At 47.5% G+C, this 26,489-nt stretch overlaps 2 protein-coding genes across 2 annotated transcripts in view; one reads left to right on the forward strand and one right to left on the reverse strand.

Annotated features, from left to right (window-relative positions):
- The window catches only part of LOC124598678 (AFG3-like protein 2), a 145,105-nt gene extending 125,646 nt beyond the window's left edge, over nucleotides 1–19,459 (reverse strand). Inside the window, exon 1 of the mRNA XM_047136018.1 lies at nucleotides 19,145–19,459. Within this exon, the coding sequence (XP_046991974.1) occupies nucleotides 19,145–19,231 (87 nt within the window). The 5' untranslated portion in view covers nucleotides 19,232–19,459. The remainder of the gene's footprint in view (nucleotides 1–19,144) is intronic.
- A 17-nt stretch (nucleotides 19,460–19,476) lies between these two features.
- On the forward strand, nucleotides 19,477–20,959 carry LOC124598695. The gene has a single exon (XM_047136019.1). It carries the CDS (start codon nucleotides 19,675–19,677, stop codon nucleotides 20,806–20,808), a length of 1,134 nt encoding a protein of 377 aa, XP_046991975.1. The 5' UTR covers nucleotides 19,477–19,674; the 3' UTR covers nucleotides 20,809–20,959.
- Nucleotides 20,960–26,489: the final 5,530 nt, after the last annotated feature.

The raw sequence follows: 26,489 nt of genomic DNA on the forward strand, positions 1-26,489 counted from the left end.
GGCCACGGAGCAGAGGACCGGGACAGTGCAAGCGCACGTTCGAGTTCCCGCATAGTAAAGGGGGCATTATAAGTTTCCAAATTCAGCGAGTGGAAGGAAGGTCGGAAGGTCGCCGAGCCTCTTCTGCCTCTTTCCTGGGAAGGAAGGCAGGGTGGTAATGGGCGGAGCTTGAAACCTCCGCGAAAAAGCGGCCAAAGGCTTTTTTTTTTTTTTTTTTTTTTTTTTTTAGGGCGCAAAACTTCTATGGTCATTAGCGCCCAGCCCGTGACGTAGGAAACAGGAAAAAAACGAAATTTAAAAACAGCAGCAATGGGAACAAAGTCATAAAATTAAAATTTGAGAAACTAAAGGCAGAAGGAATGCTTAAAAATCCACTATAGAAAGGGGTTGGTTGTCCCCCAAAAAAACTTCAAATGACTGACGTCATTTCACTGTCACTAATAAACTGGAGAACGCGGTCGGCTGAGCGCGTGTCATCTGCTAAAATCGACGATAGATCAGGCGATAGCTGTAGACGGGAGCGTAACAGATTAAAATAGGGGCATTCAATTAAAAGGTGTCTGACTGTCCACAGCTGAGAGCAGTGGGGACAGAGTGGGGGAGGATCACCGCTTAAAAGATGTCGATGGCTAAAAAGACAGTGCCCTATCCGGAGTCTAGCTAAAATTACCTCCTCCCGACGACGCGTTCGGGAGGAAGAGGTCCAAGCGCAAGGAAGGGCTTTCACTTCCCGCAATTTATTATGGGGAAGTGTTGACCAATGCGCATGCCATAAATGAGCAACTTGGCGACATAAACCGCTCCGTAGATCGGTAATGGGAAGCGACTGAATAGCTGGCCGAGGAAGAGAGACTGCAGCCTTGGCAGCTATATCGGCCGCCTCATTCCCACAGATACCAGCGTGTCCCGGGAGCCAGAGGAACGCCACCGAGACGCCCCCCAGGTGGAGCAAGCGCAGACAGTCCTGAATCCAGTGGACCAGAGGGTGCACAGGGTAAAGAGCTTGGAGACTTAGGAGAGAGCTGAGAGAATCTGAGCAGATTACGTACTGTATCCGCTGATGGCAGCGGATGTAGTGGACAGCCTGGAGAACAGCGTAAAGCTCCGCAGTATAAACCGAACACTGGTCGGGAAGCCGAAAGTGATTTGGGGTGTCGCCAACAATATAGGCACTCCCTACACCTAACGATGTTTTCGAGCCGTCGGTGTAAATAAATGTGGCGTCCGTCATTTGTGCACATAGAGCAGCAAATGCCCGACGGTAAACAAGTGTAGGGGTACCATCCTTGGGAAACCGACATAGGTCTCGGAGCAAGTCGATCCGGGGACGGAGCCAAGGCGGTGCTGTACCCCAAGTTGTCAAGAAGGTTTTAGGAAAGCGGAAGGAAAGAGAATGGAGCAGTTGACGGAAGCGGACTCCCGGGGGTAGTAGGGAGGAGGAGCGACCTGCATACCCTACATCGAAGGAGGCGTCGAAAAACAGGTCATGGGCTGGATTAGCAGGCATGGAAGACAGATGGCTAGCATAATGACTCAGAAGGACTGCCCGCCGATTGGACAGCGGAGGTTCAGCAGTCTCAGCATAAAGGCTTTCCACAGGGCTGGTGTAAAAAGCTCCAGACACTAAACGTAATCCACGGTGGTGGATAGAGTCGAGACGCCGAAGAATAGACGGCCGAGCAGAGGAGTAGACTTTTTTTTTTTTTTTTTTTTTTTTTGTGGTTTTCGGGCGCACAACTTCAATGGTCATTAGCGCCCTGACTACTCTAAGAATGCACCGCGAGGCACAAGTTGACAACAACAACTAAAAGGGAAAACACAATAAAAGACAGACTGACAGGCATAGGATTAAAAAACATCATCAAATGTCCTTAGCGAGGTGTGTCAAATTGATAAAACAAAGAACACGAGCAGCTGCTCGTGGGTCATCCGCTAAAATGGCATCGAAAGTATTAGGCAGGTTAAGATCGAGGCGCAGTGTGTTAAGATCAGGACAGGACATTAAAATGTGTCTAACCGTCAGCAAGTGCCCACATGGGCAGAACGGCGCCGGCGCAGCCGTCAGCAGATGGCGATGGCTGAACCGGCAGTGTCCAATTCTTAACCTTGCTAAAACGACCTCCTCCCGCCGAGAAGGGCGTGAGGAGGACGTCCAAGCCACGGGAAGAGGTTTTAAGGCCCGAAGCTTGTTGTCGGTAAGTGCAGCCCAATCGGCATGCCACAGCGACACAACGCGCCGACAAATGACCCTGCTAAAATCGGACGAAGGGACACAACAAGAAGCTGTCCGAGGCTGGAGGACCGCAGCCTTGGCCGCGGCATCTGCAGCTTCGTTCCCAGGGATACCGACATGGCCAGGAACCCACATAAAGCTAACCGGCGTACCGACGTCCACCAGCTGCTGAAGAGAGCGTTGGATCCGGTGTACGAAAGGGTGAACCGGGTACGGATCACTGAGGCTCTGGATGGCGCTCAGGGAATCTGAGCAGATGACATAAGCAGAATGTCGGTGGCGGCAGATGTAAAGAACAGCCTGGTAGAGGGCAAAGAGCTCAGCTGTGAAGACCGAACAATGGCCATGGAGCCGGTATTGGAAACTTTGTGCCCCGACAATAAAGGAACACCCGACCCCGTCATTGGTCTTAGAGCCATCTGTATAAATGAAAGTCATGTTGTTGAACTTCGAACGAAGTTCCAAAAAACGGGAGTGGTAGACCGAACCGGGGGTGACCTCTTTTGGGAGCGAGCTGAGGTCGAGGTGAACGCGGACCTGAGCCTGGAGCCAAGGTGGCGTGCGGCTCTCGCCCACTCGAAAGGTTGCAGGGAGTGAAAAATGAAGGTGTTGAAGGAGGCGACGAAAGCGAACTCCAGGGGGTAGCAAGGCAGAGACATACAACCCGTATTGAAGGTCAAGAGAGTCGTCAAAAAAGGAACGATAAGACGGATGGTCGGGCATTGACAGTAGCCGACAGGCATACCGACAAAGCAGTATATCGCGCCGGTAGGTGAGTGGCAATTCGCCAGCGTCAGCATGAAGACTCTCTACGGGACTGGTATAAAATGCTCCGATCGCAAGTCGTAAACCCCGATGTTGTATGGAGTTGAGGCGGCGTAAGATGGATGGCCGTGCAGAGGAGTATACGAAGCTCCCATAATCCAGCTTGGAGCGGACGATCGACCGATATAGACGAAGTAGGACGGTTCGATCCGCTCCCCACGACATACCACTGAGAACACGGAGGACATTTAAAGTACGGGTACAACGGGCGGCCAAATATGACACATGTGGAGACCAGCTAAGTTTCCTGTCAAATGTAAGGCCTAAAAATTTTGTTGTCTCCACGATTGGGAGAGCAACGGGACCGAGTCGTAAGGACGGTGGGAGAAACTCTTTGTAGCGCCAGAAGTTAATACAGACCGTCTTCTCGGTAGAAAAACGGAAGCCATTGGCGACACTCCAGGAGTAAAGACGGTCAAGAGAACGCTGAAGACAGCGCTCCAGGACACGTGCACACTGCGCGCTGCAATAGATGGTAAAATCGTCCACGAAAAGGGAGCCTGATACATCAGCTGGGAGGCAATCCATTATTGGATTGATCGCGATGGCGAAGAGAGCGACGCTCAAAACTGAGCCCTGTGGCACCCCATTCTCCTGGCGAAAGGTGTCTGACAGGACAGAACCCACACGTACCCGAAACTGTCGATCCATTAAAAAGGAATGAATAAAAAGAGGGAGGCGACCGCGAAAGCCCCATGTATGCATGGTGCGGAGAATGCCCGCCCTCCAACAGGTGTCGTAAGCCTTCTCCAAATCAAAGAACACAGCCGCGGTCGGGCGCTTCCGCAAGAAGTTATTCATAATGAAGGTCGACAAGGTAACCAGATGGTCAACAGCAGAGCGGCGCCTTCGAAATCCACATTGTACATTGGTAAGTAGGCGTCGAGACTCGAGCAGCCAAACCAATCGAGAGTTAACCATTCGCTCCATCACTTTACAGACACAGCTGGTAAGCGAGATAGGTCGATAACTGGAAGGCAAGTGCTTGTCCTTCCCCGGCTTAGGAATCGGGACAACAATAGACTCGCGCCAGCATGCGGTAACATGTCCCTCAATCCAGATGCGATTATAAGTACGAAGAAGGAAACCTTTACCCGCAGGAGAAAGGTTCTTCAGCATCTGAATATGAATAGAATCAGGCCCTGGAGCGGAGGACCGTGATCGGCCAAGTGCGGTTTCGAGTTCCCGCATGGTGAATGGGGCATTATAACTTTCACAATTCGAGGAGCGGAAGTCAGGTGGCCTAGCCTCCTCTGCCTGTTTGCGGGGGAGGAAGGCAGGGTGGTAATGAGCGGAGCTCGAAACCTCGGCGAAAAAGCGGCCGAAGGCATTGGAGACAGCCTCAGGGGCCACAAGGACTTCATTCGCGACCTTCAAGCCAGAAACTGGGGAGTGGACCTTAGTGCCAGATAGCCGGCACAGGCTACCCCAGACAACAGAAGAAGGGGTAGAACTGTTGAAGGTGCTTGTGAAAGCAGCCCAGCTGGCTTTCTTGCTTTCTTTAATAATACGACGACACTGAGCATGTAATCGTTTATAATTAATACAATTCGCCACTGTAGGGTGGCGCTTAAAGGTGCGTAAAGCACGTCGACGAGCACGTAAAGCATCTCTACATGCTGCGGTCCACCAGGGGACCGGTACGCGACGTGGAGAAGAAGTAGGGTGAGGGATGGAATATTCAGCAGCAGCGAGAATGACTTCCGTGAGGTGTGCGACCTGACGATCGCAGCTTGTGAAGGTTTGATCCTGAAAGGTAGCCCTGGAAGAGAAGAGCTCCCAGTCTGCCTTGGAGATGGTCCAACGAGAGGAGCACGGAGAGGGAGTATGCTGCAGGAGATGGATAACACACGGGAAATGGTCGCTCGAATATGTATCAGAAAGTGCATACCACTCAAACCGGCGTGCAAGTTGGGGAGTACATATAGAGAGGTCTAAATGGGAATAGGTGTGAGATGTGTCCGAAAGAAAAGTAGGGGCGCCAGTATTGAGGCAGACAAGATCGAGCTGGTTGAAAAGGTCTGCTAACAAGGAGCCCCTCGGGCAGGATGCTGGAGAGCCCCAAAGGGGATGGTGGGCATTGAAGTCTCCAGTTAACAAAAATGGTGCAGGTAGCTGAGCAATAAGTTGCATCACGTCTGCCCTGGTAACGGCAGATGACGATGGAGTGTAAACGGTACAAAAGGAAAACGTAAAAGTGGGGAGAGTAATGCGGATGGCAACTGCCTACAGGCCGGTGTGCAACGTGATGGGATCGTAGTAAATATCATCCCGGACCAGCAACATAACCCCTCCATGAGCTGGGATACCTACCACAGGGGGTAGGTCAAAACGCACAGAGGTGTAGTGTGCCAAGGCAATTTGATCGCATGGGCGTAGCTTCGTTTCCTGGAGGGCTACGACAAGCGGACGGTGCAAGCGGAGCAGCAACTTCAAGTCCTCTCGGTTGGAGCGAATGCTGCGAATATTCCAGTGAATAAGTGCCATCGTAAGAAAAGAAAGATGAGAGAAGTGGTCACCTCGAAGGCCGCTTAGGGCCTGGCTTCGAGCGAGCACTGCCGCCGCTATCAGTAGGCGGACAGTCATCGTCCATTGGGTCTATAGGGTCATCGGCCATCTCGGGAGGATGGCCGGGAGGGGGAGCTTCCTCCGCCAGTGAACGGCCAGATGTACGGCGACCAGCGGTGCGGCCAGGCGAAACGGATGACGGCCTGGGGCGGCAGCCGCTGGGTGGCGCAAGAGAAGAAATGCGCCGTGGCGGGGAAGGAGAACTGTACTTCCTATGCGCCTTTTTGGAAGGACGTGTAGTGGAAGTACCGGTCGAAGGCTGTGAGGTCGAGGTACGGAGGAAGTCTGCACGGGATGGTTCCTTCTTGAAGGCCCGTGCATCTGACTTCGGTGTCTTCGTTTTAGCAGAAGCTGAAGAAGGTGCTCGTGTCTGTGGGGTGATGGGAGGAAGAGGAGACGTCGACCGCGCGATCTTAGCACTGGCCGAACGGACGACCGTGGTGCTGAAGGTCAGATCGCATGTCTGGGTTGCTACCTCCCGGGTAGTCCGAGGAGAGGCGAGGACAGTACTGTATTTCCCCGCTGGGAGCAGCGTGGGCTTCCTACTAGCCAATAGCTTGCGAGCAGCCGAGGGGGACACTTTCTCTTTGACCCGAATTTCCTGGATACAGCGTTCTTCCTTATAGACAGGACAGTCGCGGGAGGATGCTGCATGGTCACCCTGACAGTTCACACAACGAGGAGACGGAGGTGGACAGTCACCCTCATGGGCATCCCTGCCACAGGTGACACATTTAGCCGCATTGGAACAAGACTGTCGAGTGTGATTGAAACGCTGACACTGGTAGCAGCGCGTAGGTGTCGGGATATAGGGGCGAACAGAAATAACCTCGTAGCCCGCCTTGATGCGCGATGGCAGCTTAACACTATCGAAGGTCAAGAAAATTGTCCGGGTCGGTACAAGGTCATTGTTGACCTTTTTCATGACCCTATGGACAGCCGTCACGCCCTGCTCAGCGAGGAATGATTGAAGCTCCTCGTCAGTCAATCCGTCGAGGGAGTCAGTATAGACCACACCACGAGACGAATTCAAAGTTCGGTGGGCCTCCACCCGGACAGGGAACGTGTACAGGAGGGTGGCCCGAAGCAGTTTTTGTGCCTGAAAGGCATTCTCAGTTTCCAGTAATAAGGTGCCGTTACGCAACCTGGTACAGGATTTGACAGATCCGGCTATGGCATCTACGCCCTTCTGAATAACGAAAGGGTTGACAGAGGAAAAATCCTTTCCGTCCTCAGTTCGAGAAACTACGAGGAACTGTGGGGCAGGCGGTAGTACTTTTGTCACTGTTGGCTGGTCACGTTTCCGTTTTTGGGTCGAAGTCGAAAGAGATGGAGTAGAATCCATTGCGGAGGAATCCCCCATGATTGCCAGCGTCTCCGATGGCGCGCTCCTTCCTTGTGGGGACCCTCTCAGAGGGCACTCCCGCCTTAGGTGAATGTTTACACCTCAGGTCACACCTCCCGAGAAACCGACGGAGGGACCAATCGGCATGGTCAGAAGGTATCAGCTCAGGCAATCACCCCTCCCCGGGCCTGGCCTTTACCAGGGGGTACGCGCGTGCCTTACATGTCTACCCAGGGCGGGGACTTACGCGTTACCCCGTCACCGGCTACGCGTGCGAACGCGTGGGTCGGCCTTCAGACACGCACAGGGAGGAAGGAAGAAGAGGAAAAAGAAGAGAGAGAGGGAGAAAGAGGACAGACTGTCTCAAACGCCGAGGCGGAGACCAGAGAAGGCAAGGAGAAGAAGGCAATGAGAAAGCAAGGGGAAGAAGGCAATAAGAAGGCAAGGAGAAGAAGGCAATAAGAAGGCAAGGAGAAAAAGGCAATGAGAAGGCAAGGAGAAAAAGGCAATGAGAAGGCAAGGAGAAAAAGGCAATGAGAAGGCAAGGAGAAGGCAAGGGAAAGAGTAAGGAAGACAGTGAGGTGGAGAAGAGCAAAGAAAGGAACCAACAAAAGGAAGGAAGAAACGAGAAGTGAAAAAACCAAAAGGACCACGATGATAGGTCGTGGAACCGTCCGTCTCCGGACGCAGGCGCGAACTACCCCCGTGAGGGGGATGGACTCCTTTTAGTCGCCTCTTACGACAGGCAGGAATACCGCGGGCCTATTCTAATCCCCGGACCCGCAGGGGGGAGAGGAGTAGACTATGCTTCCATAATCCAATTTCGAGCGCACTAAGGCGCGATAGAGGCGGAGAAGGACCACTCGGTCCGCACCCCAGGAGGTACCATTCAGGACACGGAGGGTGTTAAGGGAACGCAGACAGCGAGCCGAAAGATAGGAAACGTGGGAGGACCAGCACAGTTTTCTGTCAAACATAAGACCCAAGAATTTAGCGACGTCGGAAAACGGAAGGTTGACAGGACCTAGATGTAAGAAGGGCGGAAGAAACTCCTTACGTCCCCAAAAATTAACACAAATGGTCTTACTGGGTGAGAAACGGAAGCCGGTTTCGATGCTCCACGAGTGGAGGCGATCGAGACATCCTTGAAGACGTCTTTCAAGAAGGCTGGTCCGTTGAGAGCTGTAGTAGATCGCAAAATCGTCCACAAAGAGGGAGCCCGAGACATCAGGAAGGAGACAATCCATAATTGGATTAATGGCGATGGCAAACAGTACAACACTCAGCACGGAGCCCTGGGGTACCCCGTTTTCTTGGGAGAAAGTACGGGAGAGAGTAGTGTTCACCCGCACCCTAAATGTGCGCTCTGCCATAAATTCGCGAAGAAAAAGGGGCAGCCGGCCCCGAAAGCCCCAAGAGAACAGTGTGCGGAGGATGCCTGTCCTCCAACAGGTATCGTATGCTCTCTCCAGATCAAAAAATATTACTACTGTTTGGCGTTTCCGGAGAAAATTGTTCATGATATAAGTGGAGAGAGCAACAAGATGGTCAACAGCAGAACGATGCTTTCGGAATCCGCATTGGGCTGGTGTTAAAAGACTGCGGGATTCCAGCCACCAAGCTAAACGGTAATTCACCATACGCTCCAAAACCTTACAGACACTACTCGTGAGAGAAATGGGGCGATAACTAGAGGGGAGATGTTTGTCCTTTCCAGGTTTCGGAACGGGAACGACAATAGCTTCCCGCCATCGCCTGGGAAAGGTACTGTCGGTCCAAATTCGATTATAAAGGCGAAGGAGGTAACACAGACTATGGGTTGATAAATGCAGCAACATTTGGACATGGATACCATCCGGTCCTGGGGCGGAGGAGCGAGAAGAAGAGAGGGCATGTTGGAGTTCCCGCATGGAGAAAACAGTATTGTAGCTTTCGTGATTTTGAGAGGTGAAAGCAAGATGTCGCACTTCCGCTGCACGTTTCTTCGGGAGAGACGCTGGCGGGTAATTTGAAGAACTCGAAATCTCAGCAAAGTGCTGACCCAATGAGTTAGAAATTGCGACGGGGTCCACTAAGGTATCATGCGCGACAGTGAGCCCAGAGACCGGGGAGAAACTAGGCGCGCCTGAGAACCGTCGAAGCCGACTCCAAACTTCCGACGAGGGAGTGAAGGTGTTAAATGAGCTAATAAAGAATTTCCAGCTTGCCTTCTTGCTATCGCGGATGACGCGACGGCATCGCGCACGGAGCTGCTTATATCGGATACAGTTGGCCAAAGTTGGATGGTGACGGAAAATGCGAAGAGCACGTCGCCGCTCACGTATTGCGTCATGGCATGCCTCGTTCCACCAAGGAACTGGGGGGCGCCGGGGCAATTCGGAGGTGCGTGGTATTGAACGTTCCGCAGCTGTGAGAATAACGTCGGTAACATGTGTGACCTCATCGTCGACGCTGGGAAAGCGACGGTCATCGAATGTCGCTAGAGACGAAAAAAGTGTCCAATCGGCTTGGGCAAACTTCCAGCGTCGCGAGCGCATATATGGGAGTTGAGGCTGCAGTCTAAGAACACATGGAAAGTGGTCACTCGAGTGTGTATCATCAAGGGCGAACCATTCGAAGCGCCGAACTAGCGGAACAGTACCGACCGCAAGGTCCAAATGAGATAAATTTGTCGTGGAGGCAGACAAAAATGTGGGGACCCCAGTGTTGAGGCAGACTAGATCCGCTTGGTGGAAGACGTCTAGCAATAGTGAGCCACGTGGACAAGGATGCGGAGATCCCCAAAGCGGGTGGTGGGCATTGAAGTCCCCAACCAGCAAATAGGAGGGTGGAAGCTGATCAAGAAGATGAAGGAGATCAGCTCGTGCCATTGGTGTGGATGATGGAATGTATACCGTACAAAGAGAGAACGTGTATCCAGAAAGGGAAAGACGGACGGCTACAGCTTGGAAGGAACTGTTTAAGGGGAGTGGGTGATAATGGAGAGTATCATGGAGCAGAATCATGAGTCCTCCATGGGCTGGAGTGCCTTCAACAGAGGGGAGGTCATATCGGACGGACTGAAAATGAGGGAGAACAAAGCGGTCATGGGGACGCAGCTTTGTTTCCTGAAGACAGAAGATGACCGGCGAGTAGGATCGTAAGAGGATCGACAATTCATCCAGATTGGTTCGAATGCCGCGGATATTCCAGTGGATAATGGACATAGGGTGAAAAGGAAATGGAGGAACGTGACCAAGGGTGCTGTCAACTCAACGACTGCTCAGAGCTTGCAACCGACAGCACGGAATGGCATTCAGTCGAAGGCAGAAGATCCTGATCCATAGGTTGGTCAGGAGCAGCTCCTGCCACCAGCGATCGGCCGGTTGACGGGCCACCAGCAGTGCGCCTCGGCGACACAGAAGACGGCCGAGGGCGATTTCTGCCAGGTGGTGCTGTAGATGGGACATGCCTTGGCGGAGAAGGAGAGGAACTGGGTTTCTTCGTAGCCTTCTTGGAAGTATGATGTTTAGATGAAGGAGGAACCGATGGTTGTGAAGTTGCGGTACGTAAAAACTCTTCACGAGAATGCTCTTTTTTCGAAGACTTGGCGTCTGACTTTTGGGCTCGAGATTTAGCAGAACCCGACGAAGGGTGAGCCATTGAGTGGGCAGGCGAAAGTGGTGAGGTTGAACGGGCAATCTTTGCGCTGGCCGATCTGACGACCGTGGTACTAAAGGTGAGGTCACAAGTCTGCGTGGCCGCCTCCTTTGTTGGCCGAGGAGAAGCCAGGACAGAGCTGTATTTTCCTTTCTGAGGCACGGTGGGCTGTCGACTGGCGAATAATTTTCGAGCAGCAAAGGTCAACACCTTTTCCTTCACTCTTATTTCCTGGATGAGCTTTTCGTCCTTAAAAACGGGGCAATCTCGAGAGGAAGCAGCGTGGTCACCCATACAGTTGATGCAGCGAGGGGATGGAGGTGGACAAGCACCCTCATGGGCATCCTTGCCACACATAACACATTTGGCCAGATTGGAACAGGACTGGCTGACATCGATAGCAACGCGTAGGGTTTGGGACATAAGGGCGAACGGAAATTCTCTCATAGCCTGCTTTGATTTTTGATGGGAGTTGAACTTTGTCAAATGTCAAGAAGACAGTGCGGGTTGGAATGATGTTCGAGTCAACCCTTTTCATAACCCGATGAACAGCCGTGACGCCCTGGTCAGACAGGTAGTGCTGAATTTCTTCGTCAGACAATCCATCGAGGGAGCGTGTATAAACGACTCCACGCGAGGAATTTAAGGTACGGTGCGGTTCCACCCGGACAGGGAAGGTGTGGAGCAGAGAAGTACGCAGCAATTTTTGAGCCTGGAGGGCACTGTGTGTTTCTAACAACAGGGTGCCATTCTGTAATCTGGAACAAGACTTTACAGGACCGGCAATTGCGTCGACACCTTTCTGAATAATGAAAGGGTTTACCGTGGAAAAGTCGTGGCCTTCGTCAGACCGAGAAACAACAAGGAACTGTGGCAACGATGGAAGAACCGTCTGTGGCTGAGACTCAGTGAACTTACGTTTGTGAGCAGACATAGTGGAAGGTGAGGAAACCATTGCGGAAGAATCCCCCATGATTACCGGCGTCTCCGATGGTGCGCTCCTCCCTTGTGGGGGCCCTCACCGAGGGCACACCCGCCTTAGGTGATTGTTCACACCTCAGGTCACACCTCCCGACAAACGGACGGAGGGACCAATCGGCACTTTCGGAAGGTATCAGCTCGGGTAATCACCCCTCCCTGGGCCTGGCCGTTACCAGGGGGTACGTACGTATCCTACCTGTCTACCCGGGGCGGGGAATTACGCGTTACCCCGTCACCGGCTACGCAAGGAAGTGCGTGGGTCGGCCTTCAGACACGCACAGGGAGGAAAAAAGAGAAAGGGAAAGGAAAGAAGAGGGGGTCTCAAACGCCGCAGCGGAGAAAAGGGCAAGGAGAAGAGGGTAGGAAAAGAGAAGGACAGAGGAAGGACGAGGACTTGCAAGTGTAAAAGCAAGGAATTTGGAACAGTTTCGAGCGTCCGTCTCCGGACGTAGGCACAAACCATACTCCCAGAGGGGGAGAAAGGGAAGGAAAGAGCCAGAGGTGAGGGGGGGGGGGGGGGGCGAAGACAGGGGATGGGGAAGGATGCGGAAAGGGAAGGTATGCAGCCCGGAAAGGAAGGAAGGCCACATTAGCTCGGGGCCCCGTGCTCGCTACGCACGTATCCACAAAAGAGTTGTGGATCCCCTGGGGGGGCCAAAGGCGTTGGAGACAGCCACAGGATCAACAAGGACCTCATTACCTGAGGTCAGGCCAGGTATCGAGGAGTGGGCCTTAATGCCCGACAGCCGGCGCAGGCCACCCCAAACAACGGAAGAGGGAGTAAAACTGTTAAAGGAGCTGGTGAAAGAGGCCCAACAAGCTTTTTTGCTGTCTTTGATGACTCTACGGCATTGCGCCCGGAGTCGTTTGTATTCAATACAATTCGCCAACGTAGGATGGCGGCGAAAGGTGCGTAAAGCACATCGTCGAGCACGGATAGCGTCCCTACAAGCCTCGTTCCACCAGGGGACGGAAACGCGACGTGAAGAAGAGGTATTACGAGGAATGGAACGTTCGGCAGCATTGATGATAACAGCCATGAGGTATTCGACCTGACTGTCACAACTGAGAAAATCGTGGTCCGGAAAGTTCGCCAGGGAGGAGTAAAGTCCCCAGTCAGCTTTTGGTATGTTCCAGCGCGAAGGACATGGGGATGGGGTGTGGTGCAGGAGACGAACGACACAGGGGAAGTGGTCGCTCGAATAGGTGTCAGAAAGGACATACCACTCGAACCGATGGGCAAGAGTGGTAGAACAGATCGAGAGGTCCAAGTGGGAGTAGGTATGAGTAGAGTCCGAGAGGAAAGTCGGGGCGCCAGTATTGAGGCAGACAAGATTGAGGTGGTTGAAGACATCCGCCAAGAGTGAGCCTCTTTGACAGGATGCAGGAGAGCCCCAAAGGGGATGATGGGCATTGAAGTCGCCAAACAATAAAAACGGCGGGGGAAGCTGAACGATCAGGTGCATCATGTCAGCCCGACTAACAGCAGATGACGGTGGAGTGTAGATGGTACAAACTGAAAAAGTAAAAGCAGAAAGAGTAATACGGACAGCTATTGCTTGGAGTGGGGTGGTCAATGGGATGGGATGGTAATAGACATCGTCCCGAACGAGCAACATGACCCCACCATGAGCTGGGATACCATCCACAGGGGTGAGGTCATACCGCTCCAAGGTATAGTGGGTAAAGGCAATACGGTCAGTTGGGCGCAACTTGGTTTTCTGGAGACCAAGGACGAGCGGACAGTGCAGGCGGAGGAGCAGTTGTAATTCCTCCCGATTAGATCGAATACCTCTTATGTTCCAATGTAACAAGGCCATCGCTAGTCAAAAAGTTGGGGAACGAGACGGGGGAAGAGCTGGTCACCTCGACGGCTGCGGAAGGCCAGGTTGCGAGGGAACAACGCTACAACCGGCGGGAGGCGGATCCGGTTCCATAGAGTCATTGCCAGTTGCGGCCGCTGTCCCTGGTTGTGTAGGAGGGGCAGCATCATTTGCCGACGAGAGGCCAGCTGAGCGCCTGGCAGCAGAGCATCCCGGCGAAACTGAGGACGGCCGGGAGCAGCGACTCACGGATGGAGCGTCAGACGAAACGCGCCGGGGTGGAGAGTGGGATAGAGACTTCTTCTTGGAGGCCTTCTTGGAAGGCCGAGGAGGCACAGGGATGGTGGGCTGGACCCAAAGAAGGTCCTCACGCGCGGGGTCCGTTTTGGAACGCCGGACCTCGGAAGCTGGGGTCCGGAACGTTTCCCCGATGGATGCCTGAGAAGAGGATCGCTTCTCAGATGGCGGGGGGAGAGGAGGAGGAGGAGGAGGAAGGGTGGCCCCTGGGGCAGAGGGGGTGGGGGCCACGGGGGAGGAGGATTTGGAAGGGAGGGATTTGGGAGGCGGAGGCAGAGCCCCCTGATGGGCGGAGGAGGCGGAGGGGGGACAGGATAGGGGTGAGGATACCGCGGAAGGAGTGGACACAACTGAGGCAAACGAAGTGGTCAACGGCACGGGATGGAGGCGGTCATACTTCTTCCTGGCCTCAGAATAAGAGAGCCGATCCAAATTTTGAGTTCTTGTATCTTCTTCTCCTTCTGATATGCGGGGCAGTCTGAGGATCTACGCGAGTGGATGCCAGGACAATTAACGCACCGAGGTGGTGGGGTGCATGTATGTTCCTCACGTAGAGGACGGCCACAATCGCCACAAAGGAGCTCAGCCTCATACCGTGACGACATGTGCCCAAAGCGCAAACACCGAAAACAGCGCATAGGAGGCGGGACGTAAGGTCGCACGTCGCACCGGTAGCACATCACCTTTACCTTCTCCGGGAGAATGTCCCCCTCGAAGGCGAGGATAAAGGCCCCGCTGTCGATGCGACGGTCTTTGGGGCCGCACTGGACTCGCCGGACGAAATGCACGCCTCGGCGCTCCAGGTTGGCCCTGAGCTCCTCATCAGATTGTAGCAGGAGGTCATGATGAAAAATAACCCCCTGCGTCCTATTTAGTGCCAGATGCGGGACAATGGACACTGGGATGTCCCCTAGGCGGTCGCACGCCTGGAGCGCCGCCGACTGTGTGGCGGAGGTGGTCTTGATAAGAACGGACCCTGAACGCATCTTGCTGAGAGCCTCGATTTCCCCGAAGATGTCCTCAATGTGCTGAACAAAGAACATGGGCTTGGAGGTGGCGAACGTCCCCCCATTGGTTCGAGAACAGACCAAATAGTGGGGAAAGTACTTCGCCCCAAGCCGGCGGACCTGTCCCTCCTCCCAGGGAGTGGCCAAGGGGGAAAGGGCAGGAGAACCAGAACTAGAAACGGTACCTTTTCTTTTGAAAGACTCGGCCGCAGAGTGACCTGATACGTGTTGACGTTTCATCTGCGAAACGTCCGCCCCGATACCACCCACTCCGACCAGGGGCTCTCCCCACGGGTGCCACCCAGCCTCAGCAAGGGCCACCTGGCAGGATGATCGTTGCCGGGAGTCCTGATGCCCCAAGGAGACTGGCATCTACTCCTTGGCCGACGTGGGGAGGGTGCAGCTCAGGTATCGGCAGTACGATCCCTGTGTTGTCAGGGGGCTACAACCTAGAGGCTACATGACGACCCCACCACAACGGGCTGGCTACCGTGCTGGATTTCTGGTGCCATGGAAAGTCCATCATGATCGTAGGTGCAGATGGGGACGCACTATGGGCGTAACTTGTACAACCCATCAGGCGTTTAGGCCCAATTTGAGGAATAGTGGGTATGGTTACAACGCCAGTACAATGCTGAGTGCCAAGATCTTAGTGCACTTAGGACCAGTGGTACACCATGTAAGGTGTCCTTCCCCAAAAGGCTCGTACTTCTGTGGAATTTTGAAAAATGGAGGTCAAACCCCAAGGGGGACCATCACATGGAAGGCCGAAACGGTTGAAACTCCTTTTAGTCACCTCTTAAGACAGGCAGGAATACCTCGGGCCTATTCTTATCCCGGACCCGCAGGGGGAGCTTCTCCGAAGAGGGGGGGGGGTCCAATGTTCCTTGCATTTGAGGGGCCCTTGCTCCCAAAGTAGGTGCTTTGGGAGCAACATAGGAAGATTTGCCCCCTACCACCAAGGGGGCGGATGTATTCTGGTGACCCGGAGGGGCCCACTGTACGTGGCACAGAGCGAGAAACCACTGGCACTTGGGATGGCAATGGTGATGTAGCTGCAGCATATGTCAACGTCAGCTCACTGGGGTGTAATCTCTCAAATTTATGTTTAGTCTCTATGTAAGTCACAGAGCCAGGTTCTTGTGCTGCATGATTGTTCACTCCTTTTGGAGTACTTAGCAGTCTGGCAAGCATCGGGAGTGGTGCTCTCCACAGCTGATACAAGAGGGTAGTGGCGCACATGGAGTATCTGGGTGCAGTGAATGTCTGCAGTCTCGACATGTGGCACTGGAAGTGCAGCGGGAAAACATTTGCCTGAACTTCCAGCACTTAAAGCACTGCATAGGGGGAGGGGCGTATTGTTTAACGTCAGAGGTAAACAACCACCTTGACCTTTTCAGGCAATGAATCACCCTCAAAGGCCAAGATGAAGGCACCAATACTGTAGTATTTGGGTCTCCTGTAAACGCACCGGACAAAATGAACACCCTGCTGTTCTAAATTGGCGCATAACTCATCGTCAAGCAACAAGAGAAGATCACGATGGAAAATAATCCACTGGATAAAGTTGAGGCCTTTATGGGGAGTGACGGAAACAGGAATATCACCCAGCTTGTCACAGGCGAGTAACACTCGGGATTGGGCTGGGGATGCTGTCTGAATCAAGACTCCACCGTTTCGCATCTCTGACCGTGCTGTCACTTCTCCAAACTTATCCTCCAGGTGGTCAACGAAAAATTGAGGCTTCGTAGGTAGAAAAGAGTCCCCATCAGTTCTGCTACAGACTAAAAGCGGAGGCAAATATGGCTCTTTCCGTTCTGTAGCACTATGTTCCTCTCATGGTGTAGTGAGGGAGGGAAAAGACTCTAGATTCATTCCTGTCGGCACTGTATTCGATCTTACCCTTCCTAGAGATTGCTGGTGCCATACGGTCACCAGCAAGAGATGACTTAGTCCACTTCAATGCGGGTCATCCACCCTGATGTCACCCACTCCTATCAGGGGTGGGGGGGGGGGGGGGGGGGGCTCCCCACGGGCACCACCCACCCACAGCAAAGGCCAACTGGCATGATGGCCGTTGCTGGGAGTCCTGATGCCCCATGAAGACAGGCATCTACTCCTTGGCATACATGGGGAATTTACAGCTCAGGCTTCAGCAGTGCAATCCCTGTGTTATCAGGGGGCTACCACCAAATAGGTACATGACGCCCCATCACAATAGACTGGCTACTGTGCTGGTCATTGGGCACAGAGAAATCCAGTATTGTCATGAGGGTGAAAGAGTACAGGAGACACAGAAAAGATGACATGCCCTGGAAAGTGTCCTCGCCCAAATAGTTGAATTGTAAGTGGAGATGCAAAGCCAAGACAAGAGATTCAGGAGATAGAATCTAAGGGCACTATGGATAACTCTTTCACCAAGTAAGGCATCCTTCCCCCTACGGCCCGCACTTCTGTAGAATTTTTGAAGTGGCAGGACAAATCATACAATGGGACCTGAACTCACAGGTACAATAAGTGTGAGAGTCTTTTTTGTCGCCTCTTACAACAGGCAGGAATACCTTGGGCCTATTCTGACCCCCCAGACCTGCAGGAGTAAGTGGCTGTAGGATAGGGAGCAGTGGTGGCTTAATGAAAGGATTCGGTTCCAGACATAATAGTTATTTGTGTCACAAGGGATTGAACATCATGTGAGTAATGGGTAATTTATTTAACCATAAATGCACAGTAACAATTCAATGGGCACTGTGTCAGAAAAGAAAATTTGTTGTTCTAATTACAGAAAATAAAGAGACTCATCCAGTACAAAAAAAGCCTGTAAGTGGAAATCTCTACTGCAAGTACCAGCATTCACACAATCTGTATCTTTTAGGTTCCTCCTGTAACATCACTCATAGTGGCCATTCACTACCCGTACACAATCTTCAGCCAAAATTTCTCTGATCCGCTTCCTTCCACAACCACACAGAATGTATATGCTCGAGTAGTAAGCTTTTACCATGTTATCTTAACACAGTCCTCTAACAACTGTCATGCAAATGCTGCACTCACAATTAAAGAGGAATTTGTGCGACAGCTCCACTTCCAATTGCAGTGCTCATGATGGGTGTTAAAAGAATACAGTAACGCTGCAGAGTCAATTGCACTGCCATCTCTGTAGCTACAAGGAAAACAATGTGCTCCCTGCAGATAACAGTGGGCAACCAGTGAGAGGTACGTCATTGTTCAGTATCTGGCCTAATGCAATAATTATTTCATCGTCTAATTTTGTTTGCTTTTAGACAACTGCCCTTGCTAGAGAGTAAAGGTTCATGAATTATAAATATCCAGATGACTCTCCCATTTGTCACTACCATCTAAAGAAAAATCACACACATTAATTAATGCTACTCATTATTTTAGTCTATTTTCTAGAAAATACCAATACAACAGGTCTTATCATTCTTAGCGGGCGGACAGAGACTGGTCAATTGTGAGAATCCAAGCCCAAATCAACCACAGAAAGACAAATGCAAATTCTTGACTAACACACACACACTGCTGAACAGAATTGGGATTCGTTTCATGTGAGTAATGGGTAATCTATCTGACAATAAATGCAGAGTAACAGTTCAATGGGCACTGTGTCAGAAAAGAAAATTTGTTGCTCTAATTATAGAAAATAAAGAGACTCAAAAAAAATCATGCAAAAGAGTACACTAGTATTCCCGTCAAAAACTTAAAATAATGATTTAGGTCACACTACAAAAGCTGATACAAAATTAACATAGGTTTGTCTGTAGGTTATATAAGACTTATAATTCACACAAACTGATAGGGTGCAGAGTATTTACAAAATTTACGTTAGAAATGGCATTTATTATATGTTGTATCGTAAACCTGACGTGGAGGATACCAATTATGATAAACAATTACTTAATTTCCGAAACTGAGGAATAGGCTAATGGTAATGACAGTAGGTCTAAAAAAAAAAAAAGTGCCACCAGGGCGGCAAATTAACGAAAACTCTTCCTTAATACATCATCTAAGTGATAAAGGGAACTAGGATACATGCTTACAAGTAGTGAAGGAAAAAAAAATGCACAAAACTGGGTGTCTTACTAAGTCATTGTGGTTACGCAACGAGTAGTAGAAAAACGTTTAAAGGAAACACAGAAAGGGATAAGACATCTTAAGAGGAGGAACGAATCAGAATGTCGCCCCTACACAAAGTCACTACGTTTTCTATTGATTTAATTTCAACAATATAAAAGCTATTAATAACACAACAAAGTACTTCTACACGAAGAGCGACTCTTTGCACAGACGATACAACATTAATTGATACGAATATGGGAATGTCATTTTGACAGAAGCCTCCCATTTTAACAGTAAGTTAATGCGAAATGTGAATTACGTAAAGGATGCGCGATAGCTAAGACATTACCATTGAGTTGTTAATATCGCCACGTCTAATTCCATTCCACAGCAACTTTTCCAACTTTCTTGCAGTTGTCAGCAACCGGTGAGCCATTATCTAAAATCGTTTACGAAGAACTAAGCCTCCACAGTAACATCCCTAACCTGACCAAGCTTAGTTATTACTACCCCAAGCTCGAATTTTGCATCATTTTACAGTAACTTCCGATATGCTAACACTTTCGATTTCGTAGTCGATGGGTTAGACCGCTTGTGTAATAACAGTACAACACAATGTCCATAATGTTAGCAAACATCGGATACTTATTAAAGACTCAGACTGTTTTCAATAGACTGAAAGTCCACGTGCAAATACGGTACCCGGCGGTACATGTTTGAGTAAACTGTTCTTAAAAAATTATTTTGGTCGTTTGCTGCACTGATACCGCTTCTGGATTGTTTTATCCGGCTTGTAGAGTCTTTGGCACGCAGCAATGTTTTCGAATATTTGAATGTGAGTGCGAAGTTACGAGTGATGGGACGGGAAATAAAGTGAAAATGTGGACAGTAGGCGAAGTTGTTAATGCACTGATTACTTTCTGTAACTCTTTGAGGAAGCTTATTCAAGTAACGCTGTGGCTTAGCTTCTCGGTAGGTGGTGTTATTGTGGAGTTCATCACGTTCGTTCTCTTCCATGTGGGAAATGTTTTAATTACTTTATTTGTCGTTCTCCAAGTGCTGTATGAAGATTTTATTGTGTTTATAATTGATTGTTCGTGGAAACTGAAGAGTGCGGCAAGTACTTTACTTTATTTCTGGTCACAAATATTGCTCGTCTCCTCGGAAACTTACCAAATTGCACGGAGGACCGCTGTGAGTTTACACGATTTTGTGGTGTCTTGTGTCAGTGTTCTATGGAGTTGTTTAAACAAGTTATACGGTTTCATCGTATTTGTTCCAGAACTGCTGAAAGAGGCGATTATACTTATAGGGTCCAGTGTATGGTACTGTGTTCAGTTTGTACCGCTGTGCATTGTATATTGTATGGCAACTTCTGTTTATGCTGTTGGCAGGTGCTACGAAGAGTTAACATCCATTGTTAGTGCTGCATATGATGTTATTAATACATTACTGTGGAGCGTCCTACTATTTTTTACTGATATACCATCAACAGCACTTCTTGGGTTGTTGATCGCCGTATTTTTATCAGTGGCGTTTGTCAAATACCAGGCACAGATTTTCAGTTTTGCCCTAACTATTATTTTGTGTACTTTTAACTTCTTACGGTCTTTACCAGTCAGAATTCTGAAAATGTTACTGTCAACAGTTCGAAGAACAGTCATTCGACGGCAGCCTGAGACAAACGTATCTAGTGATGAATCTGATATCAGTGAGCAATCTTCATATTCAACGCAAAGTCAACAGCCAGTTAGTTCCCGCTTGAGGCCAGCAGTGAAACTTCATTCAACAGAAGCGAGTAGCTCCAAAGATGATTTGATTAAACGACTACAAAGAGAACAAGATAGTAGGCTGTGTGTAGTTTGTCAAGACAGGGACAAGTGTATTGTGGTTCTGCCATGCCAACATTTATGTCTGTGTGTACAGTGTGCTACTACAGTGCATAGGGAGAATGGGAAATGTCCTATTTGCCGCCAGCCTCTTAGAAAGGCAATGAAAGTTTATGTCAGCTAAATGCCAGATGGATTTCTCAAAGTCATATGTTTCATGTTTAATCCATAAGTCTCGGGGTGTGTAGCAACATTCAGAACCTAAAGTAGCTGATTTTGCTTTTACAGTTAATTTGAATAAAGTAATAAACATTTTTCTTGTGCTGTTTATCATATTAATTGTATATGCAAGATTATTTTATTAATATCTTGCCAAGCTTTTCATGTCCAATTTACATGATAAGGCAGCAACATTCTGTTGTAGATTGTAAATGATGCAGTGAAATTCATTAAAATTTTGTAAATAAGAAGAAATTGGGAACACATTATAAAATAAATTTGATGCTGGGAAAAAACTATTGTCTGTAGTCATTCCCATTATCTCTTCAAAGTATTAGTGAGCCTCTCTGTACATATATTTAGTAGTTCATTTAACTATATAGCTTTGTCAAGGAACTAATAGTTTACCTTGTGATTTGTACCATTTTTTTATTATGCATGCTGCCACTGTGATACTTGTTTTTCATCAGGCCTAGGATGATGTTGATTATATTTCCATAGCTTTCATTTTTGGGGGGAGCAGGGTCCAGGACCCCATCCGATTTGTTTTCATGGTTTCGCTAGATCATTGTCAAATGCTTGGATAATTTGTGCATGGCCAATGGCAATTTTCTTCACCACTCGTACCTCACTGAGCTACTATGGTGGCTGTAATGGCTTTAATGCTTTAATGTTAACACAACTTTAAGCTATTACTTTTCTATTGTTTTTTCATTTAATTGCTGTTGTGCATTATAGTGGGATAAATATAAAGCTATTTTGGATAATAAGAAATGCAACTAGAGGGTTTTTTATGTCTTAAGACAAAAACCAATGGATTTAAATACACACCAGAAGCATTCGCTCCTTCAATTTGACTCAGACCGTCTCTATGTTGTTATGTGTGCACGAAAAAAAGTGGGTGTATCTTTGAGCTGATTACATGTAGAAAATGGGACCTTTCTTGTACTTATCAACAAAAAGCTAATTACAAAATGTTAGAATATCTGTTCATAACTAGGTTTATTATACTGCTAGCTGATGAGAGGGTAGTGTTTACAGCAATTACCATTCTCACTGTATGAAATATAGGGAATTTGAAGACCGATCAAACTACAGTCCGATCCACAAACAATGGCGGTTCGTGCAGGTCAAGAAATGGACAGGATAACGGTAAGTGCATACACGTGCTTTGCACTTGGTGTATGAGAGTATCCCACAAATTATATCTCTCTTGCTTTTGTAGAATTTGTCATTTAACCATCAGCTACAGCAACTCTCAACAAATGGAATAAAAATTCATTGATTGTTCAACACACGGGTTACATAAGACATTCACAGTACAGTGCTCAGAACACTACAGAATTGTCACTGCCTGTTGGAGAATGCATGATGTAAACAAGCAGAATGAACCTAAACTTGACCACCATCATTTGTGGTACCAACTATAGAACGGTATTAAGTCCTTGTCAGTAATGTGTTAATGTTCACAAAGCTATTTTTGACAAAAAAAATATTTTGCAGAATTCAGAATCTACAATTTTAGTTAAGTGAACATAGATTTTAATTTGCAGTAGCTACTAAAGTTCGCATCATGTAAGAAGGTGGTGGTGGTGGTAGCAGCAGTAGCAGTAGTATCTTTATTCATTCGTAGATCTCTTTTTACAAGGATATAGGGCATATCAAAGTATTTACAAGTTTAGATCAATATAAAATAAGCTAATTTCTTATACACATATATTTACAGACTTCTAGTTAGAGACAATCATTATATTTACTCCTGGTATACAATACTTTTTTTTTACGCACACACACACACACACACACACACACACACACACACACAGGTGATCTCTGGGCCATTTTCTGTACTGCAACTTCCCACTTGCTATCCTGAAAAACTGAGTCAGCATCCCTCCATAATGAGTAAGATGATGAGCTCAGAAAGAGGAAGAGGTGTTAGTATTGTGCCATGCATAGCATGGGGATAAGTATATCTAGAAAGGAAAAAAGAAGGGGAAAAAACATAAAGTGAAGGTGTTATGTGGAATGTTTGATGTTTTATAATCATTATTATTTATTTATTTGTATAACATTTTTTATCAAACCCCTAGGCCTACTCTGTTTTATCTAAGTAATCCTTCAATGTATAAAATGTATTGAATAACAGGTACTTTTTAGCTGCCTTTTTAAGTGTATTTTTGCAGTTTCTTTACTCACTTTTGGTAAATTATTATACAGTTCTATTCCTTGGTAGAAAATGCTGTTTTGAGTTTTTATGTTTATTTTTTCTTGGTAAATGTAAGTTGAGTCTCTCTCTCTTGTTGCATGGTCATGGACAGAGCTACTTGTGCATTAATTACCAATATTATTTTTGATGTGTACAACTAACTGGTAAAGGGTTGACAGAAGCGTCCGATCCCACGCGTCTGCTTTGACACGTGACGAAGGGTGTTGTCGTGTGTGACGTCATGACGGCGCGGAGTTAGGTTTGTGAGTGTGGCGTGTTTAGATGTCGTTGTGTTGCAGTTTGTTGTGCTCTCTGGTAGTATATTCAGGGTTTTCGTTTGTGTGGTGTAATGGGCTCAGTTTGCTTTTGCTCATAATCCAGAATTGTTCGATTGGCGGCTGTGTTTGTAGTGTAATTCATTTCAGTGAGTTAACGATTTTGTGTGAAGGTTAATTTAGTGTTGTTCGCTGTAAATCGTGTGGTAATTTTAGTAAAATTAATCGGTTGTTGTTTATGTTCACGAATGGATATGACGGATAAAATTAAGTGCGCAGGTCAAGGGAAGTGTTCGATCCCAATGTGTGGCTGTTTATGTTGATATTGGTATCGAGAGATGTTTTTGAGCTATATAGGCCAAAGGAAGTGTTTGATCCTAACTTACGGGATCGGGAGCTGCTGTTGAGCTATATAGGTCAAGGGAAGTGTCAGATTCCAGATGATATTGTGTTTAGTGGTATTTGTGGAGTTTTGTGATGATGGTTTTTTTTCATCGTTTTGTGTGGTTTGTATGGGGGTGGGTGTCTAAATTTGTTTATATTTAGTTTGCCCCCACCCAAAAACACCCCAGTTCCCGCGCTTGTCCCATTAGCGTCATTAGGCTTTTTGTGGAAAGTGTGTGTGTTTGTTTTTCGATGTATTTTTGTTCTCATAATGTGTACATACCGACTTTATATGTGCCATATTGGAATCGTGGTTTATGGTTGTTTCCGCCATATTTGTGACGTTACGGGTCAAATCAGACGGGCGGGATCGGACGCTTCCGTATTTCCCTGGTAAATTATTCACATGGAGCAGTTAAAATCCCCAGTATTTTGAACAGATCTTTACAATGAGCTCGACTAGTAACTTATTTTTGGTTATTATTATTATGGCTCTTTTCCGGAGTTTGAAAATTGTGTTCATATTTTGTGTGTTTGTTCCCCAAAAAAGAATGTCATAGCTAAGAATTGAGTGTACATGTGAATAATATGTAACTAAAAGATACTGCATGTTACACACTGATGATAGGATTCTAAGGGGAATACATGCTGATGACATTCTGTTTCCTAATACTTTCATCTGTTCACACCATTTCAACTGAGAATCGATATTCATTCCTAGAAATTTTGCATTTGTTACACAGTCTATAGAGGTGCCATCTACATTTAATTTAACATTGTCATTTTTCCTCTTCAAACTGAAATTCATGGCACTAGTTTTCTTTATGTTCAATGTCACTTTATTGCTTATTGACCAGTCATAAACTTCCTTGAGGGTTTCATTTGCTTTCTCGGCAACGAGTTCTCTCGTTTTCTCAGTGACCATGGTATTGCTGTCATCAGCGAAGAGAATTTTTTCACCACGAATAACACTACTAGGGGAGTCATTGATGTATATCAGGAACAGTATTGTGTTTTGTGCTAATATGCTACCTTGTGGAACCCTAATATTGTGGTTCTGATAAGTGTTTTACTAAATGTTTAGATCTATTTGAAGTATGTATTATCTCTACCCTTTGTACCCTAACTGTTAGGTATGATCGAAACCAGTCATTAGCTACCCCTCTTATTCCTAATGCTTCTAATTTATTTAATAGAATCTTGTGGTCTATTGTATCAAATGCCTTAGAAAGATCCAAAAATATGCCTGTGACACACTCATCTTCATCAAGTACAACATTTGTGAATTTTACTATGGCTGACTCCGTATTTCTGCCACTTTGGAAACAAAACTCTGATTCGCTTAAAAGATTGTATTTATTCAGGTAATTCATTAATCTGACTTTCATAAGTACTTCTATTATTTTTGAGAATGCAGGGAAATGGGTCGGTCATTTTCTGTGTCTTCTGCATTACCTTTCTTAATCAAAGGTACAACTCTTGCCTGTTTTAACTGCTTTGGAAATGTTCCTGGTGTAAAGGATTCATTTATTATATGCGTTAAGGGGCGTAGTATAATCCCTTTTGCATTGTTTCAGTAGACACATTAGTACTTCATCTACGGCTACTGACTTTTTATTTTTTGAACAGTTTTATTGACTTCATTCTCTGTGGTTGGAAGTAACATCATTGTATTTATTGCAACATTTTTTTACAGGTGTTATATTTGTTTTAGGGAATTTTTGCTGTAACTTCTCCGCAATACTTGAAAAATGCTCGTTTGCTTAGTGTTGTGGATCATTTATTACCTCATCCCCCTCTCTTAGCAGTATGTTATTCTGCATTAGTTTGCCTCTCCCCATTTCCTTTTTTATAACATCCCAGACTGCATTGCTTTTATTCTCTATATTATATATTATTTTGTCATTAAATGACTTTTTTGCAGCACCTTCCTATAGGTCTTCCTGTATCTATGATACAAATTTAAGAATTCTGGATCATTGCGAATCTTTTTTCATGGAGCTGAGGTGTTAAAGTGTTTGGGAGGACTTCTTAATACCTGCTGTTATCCATCTGTTTTTGTGAGATTTTGATACAGGCATGCATACTTTTGGAAATGCCTTTTCAAAGTTGAATTTAAACACTGTGGAGAATTTAGAGAATTTCATATTCACAATGGTTTCCTTATACATTTCATCCTATCTTTGTTTTTCTCTTTCTTTTGTAAAATTTTTTGTTTTCATTTCTGGTAGATGTCGTTTGTAGGCTTGTAGTTTAGGGAATGATTGGTTGTCTGATTTTACTGTTGTTATTTGACAGAGATGGTCTGATAGTCCGAGATCTTTTATAGCTACATCACATTTTTCCCTGTCCATATTTGTGGCCACTTGGTCAATTACTGATGCAGTCATTGTAGTAACCCTTGTTGCACTATTGATTTTGCCAAAACTTTGAAGGATATTTATGAAGGTGCTGCTGGATTAATATGGTGTTAATGTCCCCACACAGAATTATGTTGACCTTTGTACTTGAGACTTTATCTAGAACTTATATTAATTTATTGAAAAAAGTGTCCATACTACCACCAGGAGATCTATACACACACAAAATGATACATTTCTTGGTGATATCAAGCACTGTTAATTCAATAGCTGATATTTCAAAGTGTTTGTCTTCACTTACAATCATGTCTTGATTTGAACTGTGCTCCTTTTCTGATATAAATGCATGATCCTCCACCCCTTGAAGTACTTCTGCAGTAAGAGTTTGTCTTTTCATACAGTGATAATACTACATGTT

This window comes from Schistocerca americana, chromosome 1, assembly GCF_021461395.2.
Source record: "Schistocerca americana isolate TAMUIC-IGC-003095 chromosome 1, iqSchAmer2.1, whole genome shotgun sequence".
NCBI lineage: Eukaryota > Metazoa > Arthropoda > Insecta > Orthoptera > Acrididae > Schistocerca > Schistocerca americana.